Source organism: Panulirus ornatus, chromosome 27 (genome assembly GCF_036320965.1).
Source record: "Panulirus ornatus isolate Po-2019 chromosome 27, ASM3632096v1, whole genome shotgun sequence".
NCBI classification, from domain to species: Eukaryota; Metazoa; Arthropoda; class Malacostraca; order Decapoda; family Palinuridae; genus Panulirus; species Panulirus ornatus.
In genome coordinates this window covers 18,021,425-18,046,229 of record NC_092250.1, presented here as the reverse complement: position 1 = coordinate 18,046,229, position 24,805 = coordinate 18,021,425, and the positions used below count along the sequence as shown (strand labels likewise).

The 24,805-nt window shown below is 37.4% G+C and overlaps 1 protein-coding gene across 4 annotated transcripts in view; it reads right to left on the bottom strand.

Moving 5' to 3' along the window:
* yem (yemanuclein) overlaps nt 1-24,805 on the bottom strand; it is a 176,759-nt gene that overhangs the window by 10,034 nt on the left and 141,920 nt on the right. For 3 of the 4 annotated variants that reach the window (XM_071678275.1, XM_071678278.1, XM_071678277.1), the window contains 5 exons: nt 22,966-23,109; nt 22,111-22,321; nt 18,713-18,857; nt 18,109-18,223; nt 3,051-16,708 (listed from right to left, as the gene is read on the bottom strand). In XM_071678275.1, the coding sequence (XP_071534376.1) occupies nt 16,680-16,708; nt 18,109-18,223; nt 18,713-18,857; nt 22,111-22,321; nt 22,966-23,109 (644 nt within the window). In that variant the 3' untranslated portion in view covers nt 3,051-16,679. Of the gene's footprint in view, nt 1-3,050; nt 16,709-18,108; nt 18,224-18,712; nt 18,858-22,110; nt 22,322-22,965; nt 23,110-24,805 lie in introns of those variants that run through there. The other variant, XR_011714687.1, reaches the window with a different exon arrangement.

The window sequence follows — 24,805 nt, the reverse complement described above, 5'->3', positions numbered from 1 at the left end:
AAGGGGAAGAGTGGTTTGGAAATGTCTGGGGAGTGAAGTCAGGGGTTAGTGAGAGGACAAGAGCAAGGGAAGGAGTAGCAATACTCCTGAAACAGGAGTTGTGGGAGTATGTGATAGAATGTAAGAAAGTAAATTCTCGATTAATATGGGTAAAACTGAAAGTTGATGGGGAGAGGTGGGTGATTATTGGTGCATATGCACCTGGGCATGAGAAGAAAGATCATGAGAGGCAAGTGTTTTGGGAGCAGCTAAATGAGTGTGTTAGCGGTTTTGATGCACGAGACCGGGTTATAGTGATGGGTGATTTGAATGCAAAGGTGAGTAATGTGGCAGTTGAGGGAATAATTGGTATGCATGGGGTGTTCAGTGTTGTAAATGGAAATGGTGAAGAGCTTGTAGATTTATGTGCTGAAAAAGGACTGATGATTGGGAATACCTGGTTTAAAAAGCGAGATATACATAAGTATACTTATGTAAGTAGGAGAGATGGCCAGAGAGCGTTATTGGATTACGTGTTAATTGACAGGCGTGCGAAAGAGAGACTTTTGGATGTTAATGTGCTGAGAGGTGCAACTGGAGGGATGTCTGATCATTATCTTGTGGAGGCTAAGGTGAAGATTAGTATGGGTTTTCAGAAAAGAGGAGTGAATGTTGGGGTGAAGAAGGTGGTGAGAGTAAGTGAGCTTGGGAAGGAGACCTGTGTGGGGAAGTACCAGGAGAGACTGTGTACAGAATGGAAAAAGGTGAGAACAATGGAAGTAAGGGGAGTCGGGGAGGAATGGGATGTATTTAGGGAATCAGTGATGGATTGCGCAAAAGATGCTTGTGGCATGAGAAGAGTGGGAGGTGGGCTGTTTAGAAAGGGTAGTGAGTGGTGGGATGAAGAAGTAAGAGTATTAGTGAAAGAGAAGAGAGAGGCATTTGGACGATTTTTGCAGGGAAAAAATGCAATTGAGTGGGAGAAGTATAAAAGAAAGAGACAGGAGGTCAAGAGAAAGGTGCAAGAGGTGAAAAAAAGGGCAAATGAGAGTTGGGGTGAGAGACTATCAGTAAATTTTAGGGAGAATAAAAAGATGTTCTGGAAGGAGGTAAATAGGGTGCGTAAGACAAGGGAGCAAATGGGAACTTCAGTGAAGGGCGTAAATGGGGAGGTGATAACAAGTAGCGGTGATGTGAGAAGGAGATGGAATGAGTATTTTGAAGGTTTGTTGAATGTGTCTGATGACAGAGTGGCAGATATAGGGTGTTTTGGTCGAGGTGGTGTGCAAAGTGAGAGGGTTAGGGAAAATGATTTGGTAAACAGAGAAGAGGTAGTAAAAGCTTTGCGGAAGATGAAAGCCGGCAAGGCAGCAGGTTTGGATGGTATTGCAGTGGAATTTATTAAGAAAGGGGGTGACTGTATTGTTGACTGGTTGGTAAGGTTATTTAATGTATGTATGACTCATGGTGAGGTGCCTGAGGATTGGCGGAATGCGTGCATAGTGCCATTGTACAAAGGCAAAGGGGAAAAGAGTGAGTGCTCAAATTACAGAGGTATAAGTTTGTTGAGTATTCCTGGTAAATTATATGGGAGGGTATTGATTGAGAGGGTGAAGGCATGTACAGAGCATCAGATTGGGGAAGAGCAGTGCGGTTTCAGAAGTGGTAGAGGATGTGTGGATCAGGTGTTTGCTTTGAAGAATGTATGTGAGAAGTACTTAGAAAAGCAAATGGATTTGTATGTAGCATTTATGGATCTGGAGAAGGCATATGATAGAGTTGATAGAGATGCTCTGTGGAAGGTATTAAGAATATATGGTGTGGGAGGCAAGTTGTTAGAAGCAGTGAAAAGTTTTTATCGAGGATGTAAGGCATGTGTACGTGTAGGAAGAGAGGAAAGTGATTGGTTCTCAGTGAATGTAGGTTTGCGGCAGGGGTGTGTGATGTCTCCATGGTTGTTTAATTTGTTTATGGATGGGGTTGTAAAGGAGGTAAATGCAAGAGTCCTGGAAAGAGGGGCAAGTATGAAGTCTGTTGGGGATGAGAGAGCTTGGGAAGTGAGTCAATTGTTGTTCGCTGATGATACAGCGCTGGTGGCTGATTCATGTGAGAAACTGCAGAAGCTGGTGACTGAGTTTGGTAAAGTGTGTGGAAGAAGAAAGTTGAGAGTAAATGTGAATAAGAGCAAGGTTATTAGGTACAGTAGGGGTGAGGGTCAAGTCAATTGGGAGGTGAGTTTGAATGGAGAAAAACTGGAGGAAGTGAAGTGTTTTAGATATCTGGGAGTGGATCTGTCAGCGGATGGAACTATGGAAGCGGAAGTGGATCATAGGGTGGGGGAGGGGGCGAAAATTTTGGGAGCCTTGAAAAATGTGTGGAAGTCGAGAACATTATCTCGGAAAGCAAAAATGGGTATGTTTGAGGGAATAGTGGTTCCAACAATGCTGTATGGTTGCGAGGCGTGGGCTATGGATAGAGATGTGCGCAGGAGGATGGATGTGCTGGAAATGAGATGTTTGAGGACAATGTGTGGTGTGAGGTGGTTTAATCGAGTAAGTAACGTAAGGGTAAGAGAGATGTGTGGAAATAAAAAGAGCGTGGTCGAGAGAGCAGAAGAGGGTGTTTTGAAATGGTTTGGGCACATGGAGAGAATGAGTGAGGAGAGATTGACCAAGAGGATATATGTGTCGGAGGTGGAGGGAACGAGGAGAAGAGGGAGACCAAATTGGAGGTGGAAAGATGGAGTGAAAAAGATTTTGTGTGATCGGGGCCTGAACATGCAGGAGGGTGAAAGGAGGGCAAGAAATAGAGTGAATTGGAGTCATGTGGTATACAGGGGTTGACGTGCTGTCAGTGGATTGAAGCAAGGCATGTGAAGCGTCTGGGGTAAACCATGGAAAGCTGTGTAGGTATGTATATTTGCGTGTGTGGACGTGTGTATGTACATGTGTATGGGGGGGGGTTGGGCCATTTCTTTCGTCTGTTTCCTTGCGCTACCTCGCAAACGCGGGAGACAGCGACAAAGTATAAAAAAAAAAAAAAAAAAAAAAAAAAAAAAAAAAAAAAATATAATATATATATATATATATATATATATATATATATATATATATATATATATATTACATTTCATTATCATTATACATAGTCGCTGTTTCCCGTGTCAGTGAAGTAGTGCCAGGAAACAGATGAAGAATGACCTATCCACTCATATATACATAAAAACCCACATAGGCACATATACATACATATACACAGACATATACATACATACACATGTACATATCCATACTTGCTTGCCTTTATCCATTCCTGTCACTATCCCGCCCCAAAGGAAACAGCATTGCTACCCCCTGCTTCAGCAAAGGTAGCACCAGGAAAACAGACAAAAAAGGCCACATTCGTTCACCCTCAGTCTCTAGACGTCATGTGTAATGCACTGTAACCAAAGCTCCCTATCCACATCCAGGCCCTACAGACCTTTCCAAGGTTTACCCCAGATGCTTCACATGCCCTGGTTTAGAGTTTTGGGGAGGGGTTAGTATGCATTCTGTTGGGGATGAGAGGGCCTGAGAAGTGAGTCAGTTGTTGTTCACCGATGATACAGCTCTGGGGGCTGATTCGAGTGAAAAAATGAAGAGCTTGGTGACTGAGTTTGGGAAAGTGTGTGAAAGGAGAAACTTGAGAGTAAATGTGAATAAGAGCAAGGTTATTAGGTTCAGTTGGGTTGAGGGACAAGTTACTTGGGATGTAAGTTTGAATGAAGAAAAACTGGAGGAAGTGAAGTGTTTTAGATATCTGGGAGTGGACTTAGCAGCAGAAGGAACCATGGAAGTGGAAGTGAGTCACAGGGTGGGGGAGGAAGCGAAGGTTCTGGAAGCAATGAAGAATGTGTGGAAGGAGAGAACATTATCTTGAAGAGCAAAAATGGGTATGTTTGAAGGAATAGTAGTTCCAACAATGTTATATGGGGGTGAGGAATGGGCTCTAAATAAGGTTGTACAAAGGAGGGTGGATGTGCTGGATATGTAAAGTCTGAGGACAATATGTGGTGTGAGGGGGTTTGATCAGATGAGAATGTGTTGAAATGGTTTGGACATATGGAAAGAATAAGTGAAAAAAGACTGACAAAGAGGATATATGTGTCAGGTGGAGGGAACAAGAAGTGGGAGACCAAAGTGGAGGTGGAAGGATGGAGTGAAAAGGATTTTGAGCGATCAGGGCCTGAACATACAGGAGGGTGAAAGGCATGCAAGGAATAGAGTAAATTGGAACGACGTGGTATACTGGGGTGAATGTGCTGTCACTGGACTGAACCAGGGCATGTGAAGCATCTAGGGTAAATCATGGAAAGGTCTGTGTAGCCTGGATGTGGATAGTGAGTTGTGGTTTTGGTGCATTACACATGACAGCTAGGGACTGAATGTGAAAGAATGTGGCCTTTTTGTCTGTTTTCCTGGCACTCCCTTGCTGAAGCAGGGGATAGCCATACTGTTTTCCTGTGGGGCAGGGTAGCAACAGGAATGGATGAAGGCAAGCAAGTATGAATATGTCTGCGTATGTGTATGTACATGTTGATACGTATGTATGAATATATGTACATAAGCATGTATGAATGTTTACGTTCAGTCCAGTGACAGCAAGTAGATGCTGGTATACCACACCATTCCAATTCAGTCTATTCCTTGCATGCCTCTCTACCTCCTGCATGCTCAGGCCTCACTTTTCACTCCATCCTTCCCCCTCCAACTTGGTATCCTGCTTCTCCTTGTTCCCTCCACCTCTGGCAAATATATATATCCTCTTTGTCAATCTTTCCTCACTCATTCTCTCCATATGTCCACACCATTTCAACACACCCTCTTCTACTATCTCAACCACACTCTTTTTATTACCGCACATCTCTCTTACCCTTTCATTATTCAATCACACCACCTCATACCACATACTGTCCTCAAACATTTCATTTCCAACACATCCACCCTCCACTGTACAACCCTATCTAAAGCCTACGTCTCACAACCATATAATATTGTTGGAACTACTATTCCTTCAAACATATCCCTTTTTGCTCCCTGAGATAACATTCTCTATTTCCATACATTCTTCATCGTTCCCAGAACCTTTGCCCCCTCCCTCACCCTATGACTCACCTCCACTTCCATGGCTCCATTCCCTGCTAAGTCCACTCCCAGATATTAAAACACTTCACTTCCTCCAATTTTTCTCCATTCAAACTTCTATCCCAATTAACTAGTCCCTCAACTCTGCTGAACCTAATAACCTTGCTCTTATTCACATTTACTCTCAACTTTCTCTTTTCACACACTTTTCCATACTCAAGTCACCAAATCTGCAGTTTCTCACTCAAACCAGCCACCAGTGCTGTATCATTGGCAAACAACAACTGACTCACTTCCTCTCTCATCCCCAAGACTGCATATTTATCCCTCTGTCTAAAACTCTTGCATTTACTTCCCTAACCACCCCACCCATAAACAAATCAAACAACCATGGGGACATCACACAGACCGACCTTAACTGGAAACCAATCACTCTCGTCTCTTCCTACTAGTAAACATGTCTTACACCCATGATAAAAACTTCCCGCTGCTTCTAGCAGCGTACCTTCCACACTATATACTCTTAAGACCTTCCACAAAGCATCTCTATCAACCCTATCATAAGCCTTTCATTTATGTTTATTTACTATTTCACATATAAGCAAGGTAGGACCAGGAATAGATGAAGAAAGGCCTCATTTGCCACACACACTTATAGGTATATATATTGATAGGTAGAGAGATATAGATATATATGGTAATACCAGACTCTATCTGCTCGAGTTCACTCAGCGAGTAAATAGGTACTTTAGGCAAGGCTGTGTCATTGGGAGTGCAGGCTTGTTAAAGAACTCACACAAAAGGAGTCTTCGTTTCCCTGCTACCAGAAGATACATAGCCTTAGGCTGCAGGAGCCTTTAGAAAGGTCCTGGGTGACACCAGGACTCTTTCACAGAAACGAAGTTGTGGTATAATAATAATAATAATACAGGCAACTTTCAATTCATGCAATACTTACATTCTTGAAAATGGTCATGTAAATCAGACAATGTAAATGGGGGAGAGTAGGGAGTTTAATTATGAATAACAATACCAAATATTACACCAGTGAAAAACTACAGTATACACATACCAGGGAAATATAAAATACTGTAATACACATACTGTACAATGAATTCTAGTAAATGACAGGAGAAAATACCAAGCTTAATTCCAATACTTACATTTACTGCTGTTCCTGGATTGCTTGCTAGTGCTGTTGGAGAGTGAGAAGAGGAGTGGAGGAGTTACTGAGGAGGCGAGTCATCTGGGATAGATGACACAGTTGGCAAAGGTTGTGGTGATGGTCAAGCAGGTTCAGCCATTACATTCCTAGATGTTGATGGCTGGTCCCCCTTACAATTATCCTTTTTCTTCAAAAAGAAAACTAGTTTTATCTGTTTAGCATTCATCGTCTTTTCATGGTGGATTTCTTCATAGCACCTGATGTCAGCTAGGGCATTTCAGGCTGCCTCTGAACTGAGTTTGTGTGTGGATTTCTCTTATCAAATACAGAAAGAGTAACGTCAGTGTTGTGAAATGCTTCAGGTAACCTTTGCTCACTAGAGAATGCTCTTGCTCAACCTCCCATTCTGTGACCATCCACTCTTGGCATTCCTTCTCCAACTGAAGACCTTCATTCAACAGCTCTTCCTTATGTGATCCCAGCAACTCCCCCACACCCTCCTATCCCAGGGGATATCTTCTGCAAATCGCAGAAGGCAAGTGAGAGGTGCAACAGTAAGGGCGCTAGAAACCCTCCTCTCCTATAACGCTTTCCATAAGATAAAAAAGAGAAAGAAGCCAGAAGAGGTTTTTTCTCTAAAGCTAATGCACCACACCAGTTCCTGAAATACCTTGCTAAAAGGAGAAACAGTAAACAAGTATGAAAAACAAAAATATATATGGGTGGGGAGATTTAAGTGTAAGGTATGCAAAATAATCAGATATAAAGCACTCTTGGCATTGTTAATAACTTATCTAGTCAGTGTGTGGAAACTGAGGATGTATATATGAATGTAAAATGAGAGCTATGAGAATGTGTACTACACCAGCAAGTGCACTGCAGCATCAAGGGGCCAAAAATAAACATCAAGAGAAGAAAAGACACAGTTCCCAGTTTAGAACTTCCAGGAAAGACTGACAAAACTGATTTTAAATATCTGGATTTCTTACAATGTAAGCAGACAGCAATTTACCTTACCAGACTCCCAATTTCCCATGTACACTCTGTAAATCTTTGCACTTGAAAGAGTGGACACCTAAATTGACTGTGAATTATTTGAAGGAATTGGCAAATATCATGCTGCTCCAAATGTAGTAAAAGACGTGTATAATATAGATGCTATCATGGAAAAGTCTAAGGGGCCAGGTTATGGATCAGGGGGCTCTGAATTTTGATGCATTATACAGTACATGATAGGTATAGAGTGAATGATGCCATTCCTCAGTCTGGTCATGGCACTGCCTTGCTAATGTGGAAAATGGCAAACAAGTACAAAAAAATGTACACTAACATTGCCAAATTTGAATACTAGAGAGATGTCAAAAAAAATTTCAACAAATTAAAATCCTGATACTACTGAAAATACAAAACAAACTGTAAATGATGAATCATGTAAAAAATATATGGCTGTAACAGTGTATGTCCCCCAACTTCACAGTTCATCTCAAAAGCATGGGAAGTTATGTGCATGATTGATATGAAAGCTGGACACACAGAAATAAACATAAAAGAATAAAATTAAAAACAATCTTTTGGTTCATAGGACCTTTCAAGTAAACTTTGCAATCAGTTCTGCCTTTCAAGTGAGAGACATAGTCGCTACTTTTTTTAACATTCATTATCAGTAAAATTTTTTGAGGTTCTGGAGACAGACTACCTGGATATGGACTGGAAAATGGTCCAAAGAATGAAGACGGGTACAGAATCATAAGGTAAAAATCCACTTCTAAAATGCATCTTTTTTAAGACATTACTTTGAGCAGCCAATACCCAACAAAGTGAACACAAAAATGAGCTATAAAAATTGCCATCATTCTGAATTTCTATATGTTTGACTGTGCAAATGCAAATATAAAAATCATTTCACTGTAAAACATCACTTTCACGTCTTTCAAAATTACTGTATTCGCAAAAAATCTTGTCAGTCTCCCCATACATTTTCAAAGACAATGTCACACTTACACTTTATTACACTGTCATCTTTCCTTTGGCTTTAATTACCATCTGCATATATCTGGGCATAAAACTGACAACATTCCTGAAGTATTTCAAAACCTGTTTTCAGTCCATAGGGTCTTGATCTGAATGTGGCAAGGCACTGATGAAGTGTTGCAAGAAGCAGCTCCCTAACTGAATGTTCAGAGCAGCCATTTTGCCTAGAAATCTCATAAGTATCCACATCATCTAGCTCTCAAGCAAGAATTTGGGCTTTCTCCTCTTTAGAAAGGTAAGAGCTTAATATTCTGAAGCACAGGTGGAAGAAATACAGTGCCCCTAAGTGTAATTCCCAAAATGAAGTGGCAGTGTGGAAGAGTAAGGAAAGAACATCATTCCCTCAAAATAGCCAATGCCACACTGAAGCAGGTTGCTGGTGCTCATAATGTTAGAAATACATCTTGGCCAGATGATTTCATGCTGAGAGCATCAAATGCTTGTAACCTTAATAAACCTCAGCCAGGTATTGCTTTTGAAAATATATGGTGGACAGACAATGCTTTTTGTTTTGCTGGTGCTCATAATGTTAGAAATACATCTTGGCCAGATGATTTCATGCTGAGAGCATCAAATGCTTGTAACCTTAATAAACCTCAGCCAGGTATTGCTTTTGAAAATATATGGTGGACAGACAATGCTTTTTGTGAACACTGTAAGTGATAACTATGGAAAGTTAAATGTAGGCATTTTATATTCAAAAGATGATTTTGAATAAAGTATGGAGGGCTTTACTGGAAAGGATGTGGAAATAATATAGGTTTAATGATAATGTTTTGTACAGATCACTGCACTCCACAAAAGGACGGACATAAATATAAAAAATAAGTAAAATATCTTTTTCTTAATATCTGTTCATATGGCATAACATTAATCTGCTTACAGTGAAAATGATATATGACAGTGGCAACACAAAGGTTTGCTGTGGGAAATGAAACGTTTCAGAGAAAATGGTGTTTTTGAGGATTACCTAATAAGTGGACTAGGTTCTAGTCTACGTAGCAATTCTCAAAACTAATTCTACCCGCATACGTTTTCTATATTCTGACCATTAGCATAGATGCAAAAGTACATTTAAAAGCCCTAAAAGTTGCCCTGAATTTTGTACTTTTTTCAAGAATTGAATAACATGCAGTTTCCCAATACAAACACAGAAATTTTTCTCATACTGACTGCAGAAAAGATAATTTCTTAAAGCATGACCATTACAAGACATGATTTGAACCAGATGCATGAACCCTTAGGACAAACAGCAAAACAGTAAACACCACAAAATATATAAAGTGTAACTTAACATCCAGCTGTTCAAACAAAACAGTCATAAAGAATACTAAAAGTTGTAAGAACCTTTAATTCACGTTGTAATAAAATCAATCAAGGCTTCACCATTATTCAAGATTCATTCATAATTCACTTAATACACCTCTTTATGCTTCATATGGATTCACTACACACCTGATGATACACTCATAACCTAGAGGTTAAGACAGACTCCTATTTTATGAAGAGACTACAGTTACTGTAATACTGGAAGTATTCTAAACTCTTTGAAAAAACTTTAAATTTGCAAGTTGCATATGCAACAGATACATGTTTACATTTCATTTTTGTCTTCCTCAACATCTAACACACATGTACATTATGGCTCACTTTTCTTTATTTTTGCAAGGAAAATTTTATATGGAATGGCACCTCCTTAGAGGAAATTAGCAGTGTAAATGTTCCAACAAACAATGATTAGAACAAATCTCCCTAACTCACGTACTCTAATTTTCACTCCAGAAATTTAAATAACACTTTCTGTAAGACCATGCTAGTATCTTTGTACAATAACTGTATGTAAAAGAAAAAAGTAAATGACAGTGCATTACCATACATTCATAATTATGGAATATATTGTTCCATTCAGTAATTGATTTTATCTTCATCATTAATGAAATATATAACACTCCTTCTGTTATGTGCTACACACCTTATAATTTAAAATGATGATATAAATGTTGACATTGATTACTGGTTATTCACCTTATCAATATATATAATTTCTTTACATAACTATATACTGATCATTTACCAAAAACTCCAGACAAAAAAAATATACTACCTGGTACTTGCCAAATGAACTCAAGTTAAACGTCCAAGCTAACCAAGAATGAGGAATCTATTGATAATATTTGTGCATATTCAGTAATAGGCTATATAAAATCACATTACAAAATTAGGATGCACACAATAGTACATTGCAAAGTTAGATTATGTGTGTTATCATAATTAAATAAAATTTAGAGAAAACTTAACAAATACAATAAATGCACTTAAATACCAGGAAGCCCTTCAAGAATAAGAAAATGCTACTAAAGATACAAGATATACAAATCACAGTATCTGCAGCATCAACTCAACATAAAGGTATCTGATAGAAAAAACATCACAAATCTTTATGGATGATACAGATGACCACTTAAATAACATCTTATAACCTTACACGAGTTACATACTATACTTGGAGCACACATAAATGAATAAGATAAACTTGATGGTTATAACATCAGTTAAAAGAATTGCAACTCAACACTGTCAACAACAATAGCTACATGACAAAAATATTTAGACGTTAGATTGCATCAAGAAAATGAAAAGGAAAAGTAAGATAGAAGTTAACCATACAACAGCTTCCTCATGGTACAAGATACAAGGCAAATACTTCTGCTCCAGAAATAGCTTTAACCTCATTAAGACTATGTAAACTTACACAAAACATATTCTCTTAACATATTATAAACTTGTGATTCATAATATTTCTAATCTTCTCAACTGTTTTTCACCAACCAGTGGATGCAGAGTGGCCAAGGTTTGAGGTAATGAAAATAATAACTTCCTTACATAAACTGTAAATCTAATGAACATCTTTACCAGACATTCACTTCAACACACGTCATTTTAAGTAGATAAATTATTCCCAGCAAACAGGCAAAGTTAGTTTGTATCCCACTCAATCATATTTGATATGCAATTAATGATTTAACATAAAATATCTAGAAAATAATAGCTTTACTAGATAAAAAATGAAATGGTAATAATTCTTGTCATATAAATAAAAACTGTGATGGGCAGCAGTATTCTATGAGATTATATTTTAATTTTCTTTCATAGCAACAAAACTCAGGCATAAAAATGCCATTTTCCAATTTTTTAGCCATGAAGTCAATATTCTAATTATCTTAATTTCCTTTGTGAGGAAATATATTTCATTTCTCTACATGCTCATAACCATGTGTGGCTGGGAATTTTTCTTCCTTTTAAGGTGAAACCAAGGGACCTAGTTATACTGCAATAATTTTCATAACTTTCAAAACTGAAAAAGCTTTAAGTAATGCTCAGCTGTAAAAAAGCACATTTGCTGAATATCTTTTAGTAGTAGTACTTTAATTCCTTTTCAAATAAACATAAAAGAAAAAATATAAGGATGCTTTGAGACTACTGGCTAGCCACCATCCTAACCTGGTGATCAGTTGCATTAAATAGTATTAAGTACTATGTGGTTAGAAACCTTAAATACAATATTCAAGAATGTAAGTCTGAATCCTTCACATCCACCATGGGAGGTGCATGCCTGTTTCATTTAGCTGTAAAGAGATATATGTTTCACATGTATGGGTGATCAAAGGCAGTTAGATGTGATGCTAGCCTCATTACTCCCTTATGTTGTTGGCTACAAAAATGTTGTGCTTTTATCATGCCAGCCTTATATCGGATACTAGGACAAAACCTAAGGGACGGGGTATTTCATTCTCTGATCTTAGTTTTATGTGATTATAAGAATATCAAAAGGAGGTCTTGTTTGCAGGGTATATTACTTTGTTTTAATTAGACTATCAGCTACCGAAACTAGGTGATTGTGTTCCTGATAAAATCATAATCTATACACAGAACAACTAATTATGTCCATCTGATTCTGTTGCATATCATCTTCATTAAAGTTTTTTACCCTGACTCCTCAGTAGCACAAAGTTGCTTTTCAACCATCCTTAAAATCAAAGCAAAGCAAACTTGCTTATTTTATAATCAAAAGCTAAAATTTTGTATGAACAGCTAAAAGAGAAAACTAAGACTAGCTGATAACACTTGCTCCTGTAAGTGAAATACACAGAGTCATCCCCATGTATACCACCAAATTTCTTTTACTTTAGTAAGGCAAGAAGGTAAACAGAAAAAAATCAATTGGTATTACCACAATCATATATGTGACTAGTAAACCACTTTGCTGATGATAACACTGGAATAAAACTATCGGAATAAGAAATGTAACCCAGTTACTAACTGAAGAAATCAAAAACTGTCATAACCTTGGATAGATTTAACTTCTAATTCAATGAAAATTATAATATGTAGAAAAATACACAGAGGACAGTAACTGTAACATCACTTAAATCATGTATAGGAAAAATAAATTTATGTTAATGATAAAAAAGATCAAGTTTTACCCATCTAATGTTACTATACACAGAACAACTAATTATGTCCATCTGATTCTGTTGCATGCATTACAGTATCATACTCTAGGGTGACAAGAGGATACTGCTGAATTGGAAACTTTACCTTAAATTCTACAAGAAAGTAATGAAACTTTAATAATTAATCTGATTTTCAAAATGTTGACTACCTTAAAAATGAATAGATTCAAGGAAAAAAATGTCCCTTAAAATTACGGTAATTGCATATATCAGAATTAGTTACAGGGAAGATACAACTTTGTGGTAGCCTGAAATGAGCCATGAGATAAACAAAATTTTCAAAATAAACTGTGGTCCATGCATTCTTTATATACACTGCAGGATAGTACATGAATACCATACTGTGAGCAGAAACTGCTTTACCATTATATACATAGTATTTACAATAGCAAATGCTTTACTATATATGAACAAATACTTACATGTACATATACACACATACACACACACAAACACACACATATATACATATATATATATATATATATATATATATATATATATATATAGAGAGAGAGAGAGAGAGAGAGAGAGAGAGAGAGAGAGCGACAAAGCAAATAATATAATATAATATATATATATATATATATATATATATATATATATATATTATCAATTCATTTATTCATAATCATCCCAGTAACAATTTCTACAAAAGTCTTATCATTATCCAGGACCTTTCTAAAGGAATCTGCAGCCCAAGGCTGAGCTACTTCCAGTAACACAGAAAATGTAGACCCCTATGAAGTGAGATGTTCTTTGAAGAAACTGTACTCCCAGTGGTACGGCCTTAAGAAAGGTGACGCCTTACCTGCCATGTAACCTCTTACAGGAAGAAGAGGATGTGTTGAAATGGTCTCGACATATGGCGAGGATGAGTAAGGAAAGGTTAACAAAGAGGATACATGTGTCAGAGGTGTAGAAAACAAGAAGTGGGAGTGAAAATGATTTTGAGCAGTAGGAGCCTGAACATACAGAATAGGAGGGTGAGAGGCGTGCAAGGAATAGAGTAAATTGGAACGAGGTGGTATACCTGGGTCAACGTGCTATCAAGGGACTCAACCAGGGCATGTGAAATGTCTGGGGTTAACCATGGAAAGGTCTGTGAGGCCTGGATGTGGATAGGGAGCTGTGGTTTCAGTGCATTACACATGACATCTAGAGATGGAGTGTGAACAAATGTGGCCTTTCTTTGTCTGCTTTCCTGGCACTACCTTGCTGAAGCAGGGGGTAGCAATGCTGTTTCCTATAAGGTGGGGTAGCGCCAGGAATGGAAGAAGGTAAGCAAGTATGTGTATATATGTAATGTCTGTGTATGTGTATGTATATGTTGATATGTATGTGTGTGCATGGGCATTTCTGTATATATATACATCTGTGTATAAGAGTGGATGGGCCATTCTTTGTCTGTTTCCTGGCACTAGCTCACTGATGAGGGAAACAGCGATCAAGTATAACAAATAATAAATATAAATGCGTATATGGGTGGATGGGCCATTCTTCGTCTGTTTCCTGGTGCTACCTCACTGAAACAGGAAACAGCAAATAAGTATGATGAAAAATATAAACTATATACTATCCCCAGGGATAGGGGTGAAAGATTACTTCCCACATATTCCCTGTGTTTCACATAAGGCAATTAAAAGAGGTGGGAGTAGCAGATTGGAAATTCTCCCCTTCAGTTTTTGCTTTTCCAAAAGAAGGAACAGAGAAGTGGGCCAAGACAGGATTTTCCCTCTATGGCTCAGTCCTCTGTTCGTTCTCTACCTTACTCATGTCGGAAATGGTGAATATGTTTTTTTTTTTTTTTTTTTTTTTTTTTTTTTTTTTTTTTTCTGTCTCCCGCGTTTGCGAGGTAGCGCAAGGAAACAGGCGAAAGAAATGGCCCAACCCATCCCCATACACACGTACATACATACGTTCACACACGCAAATATACATACCTACACAGCTTTCCATGGTTTACCCCAGACGCTTCACATGCCCCGATTCAATCCACTGACAGCACGTCAACCCCGGTATACCACATCGATCCAATTCACTCTATTCCTTGCCCTCCTTTCACCCTCCTGCATGTTCAGGCCCCGATCACACAAAATCTTTTTCACTCCATCTTTCCACCTCCAATTTGGTCTCCCTCTTCTCCTCGTTCCCTCCACCTCCGACACATATATCCTCTTGGTCAATCTTTCCTCACTCATTCTCTCCATGTGCCCAAACCATTTCAAAACACCCTCTTCTGCTCTCTCAACCACGCTCTTTTTATTTCCACACATCTCTCTTACCCTTACGTTACTTACTCGATTAAACCACCTCACACCACACATTGTCCTCAAACATCTCATTTCCAGCACATCCATCCTCCTGCGCACAACTCCATCCATGGCCCATGCCTCGCAACCATACAACATTGTTGGAACCACTATTCCTTCAAACATACCCATTTTTGCTTTCGGAGATAATGTTCTCGACTTCCACACATTCTTCAAGGCTCCCAGAATTTTCGCCCCCTCCCCCACCCTATGATCCACTTCCGCTTCCATGGTTCCATCCGCTGCCAGATCCACTCCCAGATATCTAAAACACTTCACTTCCTCCAGTTTTTCTCCATTCAAACTCACCTCCCAATTGACTTGACCCTCAACCCTACTGTACCTAATAACCTTGCTCTTATTCACATTTACTCTTAACTTTCTTCTTTCACACACTTTACCAAACGGGGGATTTTTCCCTCTCAGGTTCATTCATTTGTTCTTGATGTGGGAAATGGTGAATATGTATAAAAAAAAATATACATGTACATGTTACCAAAGTCTGGCAGCTCAAGATTACACTGCGAGGGAGAAGTTATCTTCGGCTGGGCTGTATCATTAGGTGCACAGTCTCATCAAAGGACTTACTCCAAGAGGCATACATTTTCCTGCTACTAGAAATATTGCAGCCTTCAGAAAGAGTTCCAGGGTAGCACCAGGAATCTTTCCTAGAAACTGGTCCTGGAATTTATGAATATACATATACATATATATATATATATATATATATATATATATATATATATATATATATATATATATATATATATATATATATATTCTTTTTTTTCTTTTAAACTATTTGCCATTTCCCGCGTTAGCGAGGTAGTGTTAAGAACAGAGGACTGGGCCTTTTTTGGAATATCCTCACCTGTATATATATATATATAATATATAATATATATATACATGTATACCTGAGTCCACATGGAAAATGAAACACGATAAGTTCCCAAGTGCACTTTTGTGTAATAATCATATCATCAGGGGAGACACAAGAGAGAAATATAAAATCAGTTATATTTCTCTCTTGTGTATCCTCTGATGATGTGATTATTCCATGAAAGTGCACTTGGGAACTTATTGTGTTTCATTTTCCCTGTGGGTTCATAGGAATATACTTGATCACGCACAAAACTATGATCCTTTCCACCATATATATATATATATATATATATATATATATATATATATATATATATATATATATATATATATGCAATTCCTTTACCATATACATTTACATATAATGTTTTTAGAAGCAACTAATTAACCATGTTCATATCATATACATGTTAGCAAGTGCTTCACAAAACTATCAGTTACTTAAGTCTCAAACAGATCACTCACACCATACTGGCAGCTTAATCAGATCACCCACATCATACTGGCAGCTTCTAAGACACTTGACTCTTTCCATGAAAAAATCCAGATATTCTACAGCTTTGTACTGGAATCTTAACATCCAATCCACTGTTGTACATTCCAGGTGTCATGTTATCGATATGCGAGGCATTCTTGTAAATATTTTATAGTCCAGACCTAAAACTGATGTTTAAAACTGTCCATGATGCTGACCAGAACCTGAAAGAAAAATTAAAAAATATATAGTTTTCAATATTTCTTATAATACTTTACATCATATATCTGAAAATAAAAACATTTTTTTCACTAAAATAAGCTCTCTGATTAAACATAAGAATAATGCTGCATAAACATAACATTCTTCAAACACATTATAGCTAACAAACAAGAGACAAAGCTGCTTTTTGATAGCAGGATATAATTTCCCACAAAAACTTTATGCTGAAGACATGAACACTTGCCTTTTAGAGAAGCATAAATTCATCATGAAAATGGTATAAAAATGCAAGTAAATATAACTATTTTATGCTATTAACCTTTATCCATAACTTGTACTGCATCATGAACACATGACAATTTCTTATTTCTAACTCCTAGAAAATTTATGGCATAAAGCTGAGAGGGATAGTCACTTGAAAACTCACTTTAAAAGCTGATTATGCTCCCCTCATAGAATACACCCCATTTCACCTAGCTATAAAAAGGAACCTGGCTCATGTGACTTGAGAATATAAAAAAGTAGGGCAAAATACCAACGTACTTCCATATATATTGTAAGCTATGTAACTGTTGTGCTCTCACCACATTGAACTCACTTCAGATACTGCTAATAGAATCAATTAGAGATGGGAATAATAATTAGAGGAAAGGAATAATAATACAAAATCTGTCAAGCAACAAAGGTTTTCCTTGCACTGACATGAACCAGTAGTGAGCCAGCACTTTAGTTGTCAAGCTGCACTCATCTGATCAGGTAACTGCCTTTTCCATTTACCTCATCCACATGTGGGCTGCTAGCATTGTGATCACAAACATACAATCTCTTCTTGTCACACATGTACTCGACAATACTTAACTCACACAACTCATTCTTCATAACATAGCTATGTGCTGACCCTGACTTTTAGCAAAATGGTAGGAGCATCAGATAGAAGTACTAGGAGGAGCATTACGCAGGAGTATTAGGAGGAAACATTAGAAAGAAGTAGTAGGTTGGAACATTAGGTTGGAGTAGTCAGCAGGAATATTCCATAGGAGCCTCTGGAAACAATGCAATAGAGTGCCCTCTGCCAGTAGCCTGTTAAGGGTGAGGCACTAAAGCCTAAGAAGCAGTACTAAAGTTCACCAGTAATGGCAACTATTTTGGTATGGCCATTCCCTTGAAGGAGTTCCCAAAGTGAATGGACGTTGGAGATGTTAATAGATAGATAGACATTATCCATGGTACTATACTTTGAAGCTTTACAATCAATTACTTTTTCTCATCATACACAATGTCTTCCTTGCTTTAGTATATTTGCTAAAGATTTATAATTCCTAAGAATTTAAATAAATATTGCACTCATGTAGCCTAAAAACCTGGCAATATAACAACCAACATAGTGATGCTTGACTCTAACCTGGCTGTGAGGATGAAGTAAAGGAGTCCATAGATTTCCCCATTTGAGACATTAATTTAAGCATCTCATTATTTGAGATCCCACTCATTCCAGGTAAGAAGCCTCCAGCATTCATCTGTAAACAGACAATTCGTTACTGTTAAATTTACTGTGAGAGTAACTGAAATGTTATTGAAAAAATGCCTGCAGTATATCTCAATAAAACACAATGTAATGCTTACCTAGTGAAAGTGCAGATCTATTTCTATCCTTTAACTTTTCCCACTATGAAGAGAGAGGTGTGGCTTATAAAACAATATCTCCTCTAAATAAAGATTTGACTTTACAAATTCATGCACATTCTCCTTTGCAATAGGTCTGTAACCTATTTTTCCATACACTGTCATTCTATTCTGCCCTTGGCCTTCTCACACAAAGATTTTCTCTCTACAACACACTCATTCAGTAAGTCTTGCTACATATTCATGACACATCATTAATACAATTTTGTCTCTTTGCAAACTAATTCCTTCCTATTAAAGTTTTCCGAGGCTATGCAACCTGCAAACTATACATTAGGGTACTGTGATGGACATTATTCCTAAGATTTTAGAAAACAATTAACCTGTTGCCAGAGGTCTTGCTGCTGATGTGATGTACGGTGATTTGACTGCTGTTGTTGCTGTAGCTGTTTAAAAGCATTCAACTGTTGATCTTGAGCTAAAGTGCTGTATAATGACTGACCCATTGAAGCTGCATATGGATCCAACCTAGGAAGATGAAAAACTTTCTAATAATGCTTTATTATTCTAAGCATCAAAATCAAGGTGACATCTTCACCTCATAACTGGGAAAAGAAAAAATACATAAAACAAGACAAATGGTGAAGACAGTGAGGAGGGTAAATGGGGCTGCAGGAAATAAAAAGATGTGAAAAGGAGTATTCTGAATGACTGCTGAATGTGTTAGATGACAGGACACATATGCAGTGTGTTTGGGATCAATCCATCCATGAAACCCATCCACCCTGTGGCTCACTTCAGCTCTTTTGGTTCCATTTACTGTCATATCCATCCCTAGGTATCTAAAAACACTCCACTTCTTCCAGGTTCTTGCCATTCAAATTCATTCTCCAAATAACCTGTTTCTCTTCACTGCTAAACCTAATAACCTTGACTTTATTCACATTTACTTTAAACCTTCTCCTTTTACACACTCCCAAACTCAGGAATCACTTGTTTCTCAATCAAACCTGCCACAAATGTTAAATCAACAAAAAACACCCCACCCCAGGTATTTGCAAGCTTAAACAATTAATGGTCTACCATTTAGAAAATCCTAGGGCTTCTAAGGGATATGTGAAGCAATATTTGCTTCATGTCTCACTCCTTTGGTGTGAGACTTTCTTTGACAAGACTTTTCCCAAAGATACAACTTTGCCAAAAGTGGCTTTTTACTTGCTGTGTAACCTTGAGTAGGTGCAGTCCAGAAAAACCTTCTATTACATCTGATGATGTACTCATAACCTTGCATCTATCTAGCCACACTGCTTCCAGGACCCTCTTTCAAAAATATAAACTTTGCTTTTATCCACCTACATACCCATAAATCTTAAACATCCTTCTAAATTCCTCTTCTACCTTTTCTACACCTAGTATACCATCTGGCTACAACACCACTAACTTCAATACCTTCAAATTCATTTAACTGAAAATCATACTTACACTGCCTGTCCTAACCATTCAAATCATCTGAGCAATTAACACTGCATAAAACTGCTAGACAATTCTTATGGTAATTATGAAATAAAACAACAGAGCTCACTAACTCTTCTGATTATCTCTTATAAATGTTCATAACTTCCCTCATAAAAACTTTTTTAGAGACATGAAAATCTCAGTAAGTTATGGGAGATGTGATATAACTTAATACCAAACACTTTTGCACCTCAACATATGTAAGCCATAAAGACATGATATAATGCTGATCTGTCCTCTGCAAAATGATACTGCAGTAGCAAATCAAAAAATGCTAAAACAACTGTGCACTTGGTGCTAAAATTAAAAAAATTGCTGGACAGGTAGAAAATCATATTGTGAACATTTTTAGATATGTTATTAATAAAAGTTGTACCTATATAACTATCATACAGAGTTCAAAATCATTGACACTTAGAATTTATTTTTTAAAGTATCTGGATCCAGGCATGGTAAAAACTTGCTTTTAGTACCTAAAATTACATTCTTGCAGGCAATACACTGAATGCCATAACTTTGAAAATTATGTAGATGCTGCCATATTGAATTTAATAATGGTTGCAATTAAATCTTTATTCTGGTGGCTAATCATACATCTCTACCCTTACTTAACTGTGCAAGTCATTTGAAATGGCACTTCTCCAATGCAGAAGAAAAACATATATAATATAAGGCTCAGTCATCTGCTCTGGAAAGCCACCTCATTAATGGAGGAAATGGCAAATATGAAAACAAAAAAGTAATCAAAGAAAATACCCAAAAAAGTTACATATCATCCTTTATACTGCTGACAGACGATGCTGAGTAGATAAGGGAGGGCCCTGGGTGATGGAATGGATTCTCCACATAATTCATCTATTATACTTGATCATCGCTTCCTGCGTCAGCAAGGTAGTGCCAGGAAACAGACGAAGAATGGCCCATCCAACCATATACCCACATATAGGCATAAACGCCCAAATACACACATATACATACATATACATATAAACATACACATATATATACGTTCACAAACACACACATATATACACATACATATTCATACTTGCTTGCCTTCATCCATTCCTGGCGATACCTTGTCCCATAGAAACAGCCTTGCTACCCCCATGCTTCAGCAAGGTAGCGCCAGGAAAATACAAAAAAGGCCACATTCGCTCACACTCAGTCTCTAGCTGTCATGTGTAATGCATCAAAACAATTCCCTATCCACATTCAGGCCCTACAGACCTTTCCATGGTTTACCTGGTTCAGTCCACAGACAGAATGTCGACCCTGAAACACCACATCGTTCCAATTCACTCTATTTTTTGCATACCTCACCTTCAATACATTCACCTAAATAAAGAAAAATATAAGGTGATTTTTGAAATACCAGGACCTAAACATGTAGAAGGGTATGAATCATTCATAGAATGACTTACTGATGGTGATTTCATCATCATCATCAGATAAAATATAAAGGACTATACGAGAGCATGCAATGTTTGAATGAGATTCAGGTCTTTTTCACTATCAGCACACTAAATTTTATTTCAGTGATAATTTCTTTTTGGGATTTATGTTAGGGAACTAATCATCCATTTTCTCTTGAACCCTTCATCATCCTTTTTGGGGAAAGTCACTGTGCTTATACAATGAAAGACTTGCAAAAGATGTGTAAATAAAATCAAAATTTCACCTGTCTTCAAGTACTTTCAGGGTCCTGTCATACAACTCAAGCAGCTGTGAGAAGCAGGATTAACCTTGTCTGAACTTACAATGAATTTGGTTTTAAATGTCAAGATATTTCACTTCTAAAAACTGCTAAATGTCTTTCAGTCGGTATTGTAATATTGGTCTACAATAATATTTCAGAGACTTCTGCAAACATTCTTATGGGGAAGATCTATAAACTGATATATCTAAATCCATTTAACTGATTGGCATGTTACCTTCCTTCCATGCTAACAAATATCATATAAAAGCACTTACATCACCTATTCTTTCAGTGTTTTCCCCGGTATTCGTTCAATTCAGAAACCTTACCACATCACCCAATGTATTATGCTTTCTTCATTTGATTAGAAATAAAAACCCATTCTGTAACCTTTATTTAGAGTGGTTTGATAATCTTTGAAAAAATATGAGCAAGTACTGAAATTAAGTTGTTCTTTGCATATTAGTAATGATAAAAATGGTATAAACTGGAATGTAATCAACAGTTAAAAAGAATTCTATTTAAAAATCTTTACAGTAAATCATATTCTAGAAAAAAATTACTGACCTTGCTTTGCCCTGGCTGGCTGTATGCTTAGATGATGAACTGGAGGAGTAAGTATGAGATGGAGTAGAATGCTTAGACTGACTGGACGAGTAACTTAATGAACTTGTCTTATTTGGAGTCGCAACCATCCCAACAGATCCGCTATGAGCTGGTATTTTGTTGGTATTACTAACAGCAGTGCTGTTACTATTTCCACTACTCTTTTTCGTACCTGATGGGAATAATTAAAGGCATGACATTACCATCCTGACATATCAGTACTGAAATGATGCCCAGAATTATCTCCTACCCTATGTATCAGGACTGCTGGTCTTAATTTGTCTAACTGAATACATTTGACTTGAAAGCTTTTCCTTACACAAACACCATACATTGAACTATCTTTTTTTTTTTTTCATTTCCTGCCTTCACACTAATTCACCCTTCTTCTAAACCATTCTTTTCTCTCTTCTGACCCCTTCTTCCATTCAACGTCTCACTTGATAAGAACTTCAGTATGTAACTTCAATGTTGAAAAAACATTCTAATAATGTAACTGATGGACTACAGTAAACTTCATACTTTATCATATCCCCTAGTCAAGTCATTAATTGAAGTAATAGCATAAAAGTTTAAATTCACATGATGAAGAATTACGTGCTTTGGTGTAATGGTAAAAAACAGATATGGAAGTAAATCCATTCCAAAATCATACCTGAAAATACACAACTGACAGTATATCATAACCATTCCCAAACAGTGTTATGATGTTAATAAGTATGTGAAAAGTGAACAATTCAACAAATACCTTCTTGTGTACAGAAAGTGGCAATAATTTTCTCCATTTCAACTATACCCAGCAACCTTGATTCTCACCTGATGAACTGTAGGTTCCAAGAGAAGAGGTGGCTAGTGCAGCAGGACTATGATACACTGATGAAGCCGATGTCTTTTTGGTAATACTGCTCACACTGAGGCCGTGCATCATCCTCAGGTTAGCCAATGGATCGGTTGATGAAACTATTAAAGGAAGGATGACAGAAATAGGTTCACACAAGATTCCACTGAAATTACTTGCAGTCATCACTATATGCAAAAATGACTATGAAGTCAGATGATTGTACTTCCTGGAAAATCTTGTTCCAGATTACTGGACTGATAAATACTTAAAAATACAATACTTACCAAATGAAAATCATTACTGTTATACCTTTTACGAGTTAAGAGCCAAATTTCATTCCTCAAAATCCAGCATCACAATTTCTTCTAAGGCAGAAAAAATGTATGAACACTTTGCTACCAATAACTTAATAAAGTGTGTATGATGAAACATAACTTACCTTGGAACAGATGAGGGATACAAAGGTGTCATATTTCTAGGGAACTAATAATTTGACAGCAGGTCAATAACAAAGAAGCAAACATACAATGCACATGCACAAATGTAGATATACTTTATACCACATTCTTAGTAAATTTCAGAGAAAGGTACATGAAACTCTACTATCTACTTTCATGTCCACTGAAAGCATCTGGGTAAAATATATATGAAAATGAAGATATCTATTTCTGTTGGAAATGCATGAAGTGGTCAGAATGGTGCCAACACCTTCCTTCTTCTTGCTTAACATAAAGTTTCATAAAGCACTGAACACCTGAAATACCTTGAAAAATGCCATCAAATAGCATTCCCACATCCTTCTTGGGTAAATAAAAATGCCAGGGTGAAACATGTTCTAGCATAAGTAACAATACTTTGCTTTCCTCATCTTTATGCAATATGTTTCTGATTACATCTCATGCCATCAAGGCAAACATATGAAGAGCAATGGGTTAAAAGTCTAGGCCTTTGGGTGATCGTCCCAAACTATGACTTAATTACATAAGAATTCTCTCCATTCACTGAAACTCATTTTTTAAACTAAGACATGGTTTAGAAGTTAAGTGCTTGTATGTGTATCTGGATTGGGTGGTGAGGGAGGTACATGCAACAGATTTGGGAGAAGGATAGGTCTGCAGTATGTCAAGGGTGAAGGGGCTTGGGTGGCGAGTTAGCTACTATTTGCTGCTGACAAGGTGCAGGTGGTATATTTGTGTGGAAAGTTGCAAAAGAGTTTGGGTACGTGAAAGAAAGCTGAGAGAGAAAAAAAAATAGTTATTAGGTATAGCAATGCAGAGACAGGTTAGTTAGGGTATGAGTTTGAATGAAGAAAACATGAAGGAAGTGAAGTGTTTTACACACCTGGAAGTGGATACTGCAGTGAATAAAAACCACAGGTGCTGACATGAGTCACTGGGTGGGTGAGGACACGAAGGTCCTGGATGCAATTGGGAATGTGTGGAAAGAGAACACTATCTGGAAGGGCAAAGATAGGCATGTTTGAAGGTCCCAAAGGTGCTTTATGGATGTGAGGCTTGGGCTCCATAATAAAATGCAGGGAAGTGTGTGAATGTGCTGCTAATGATTTGTTTGATAAATGATTTGTCTGCAAATGATTTGCCTGGGGGAGGGGATGAAGGTTCTTGGAATGATGAAGAATGTGTGGAAAGCGAGAACATTATCTCAGAGAGCAAAAATGGGTACGTTTGAAAAATTTATCCCTGGGGATAGGGGAGAAAGAATACTTCCCACGTATTCCCTGCGTGTCGTAGAAGGCGACTAAAAGGGAAGGGAGCGGGAGGCTGGAAATCCTCCCCTCTCTTTCTTTTTTTTTCC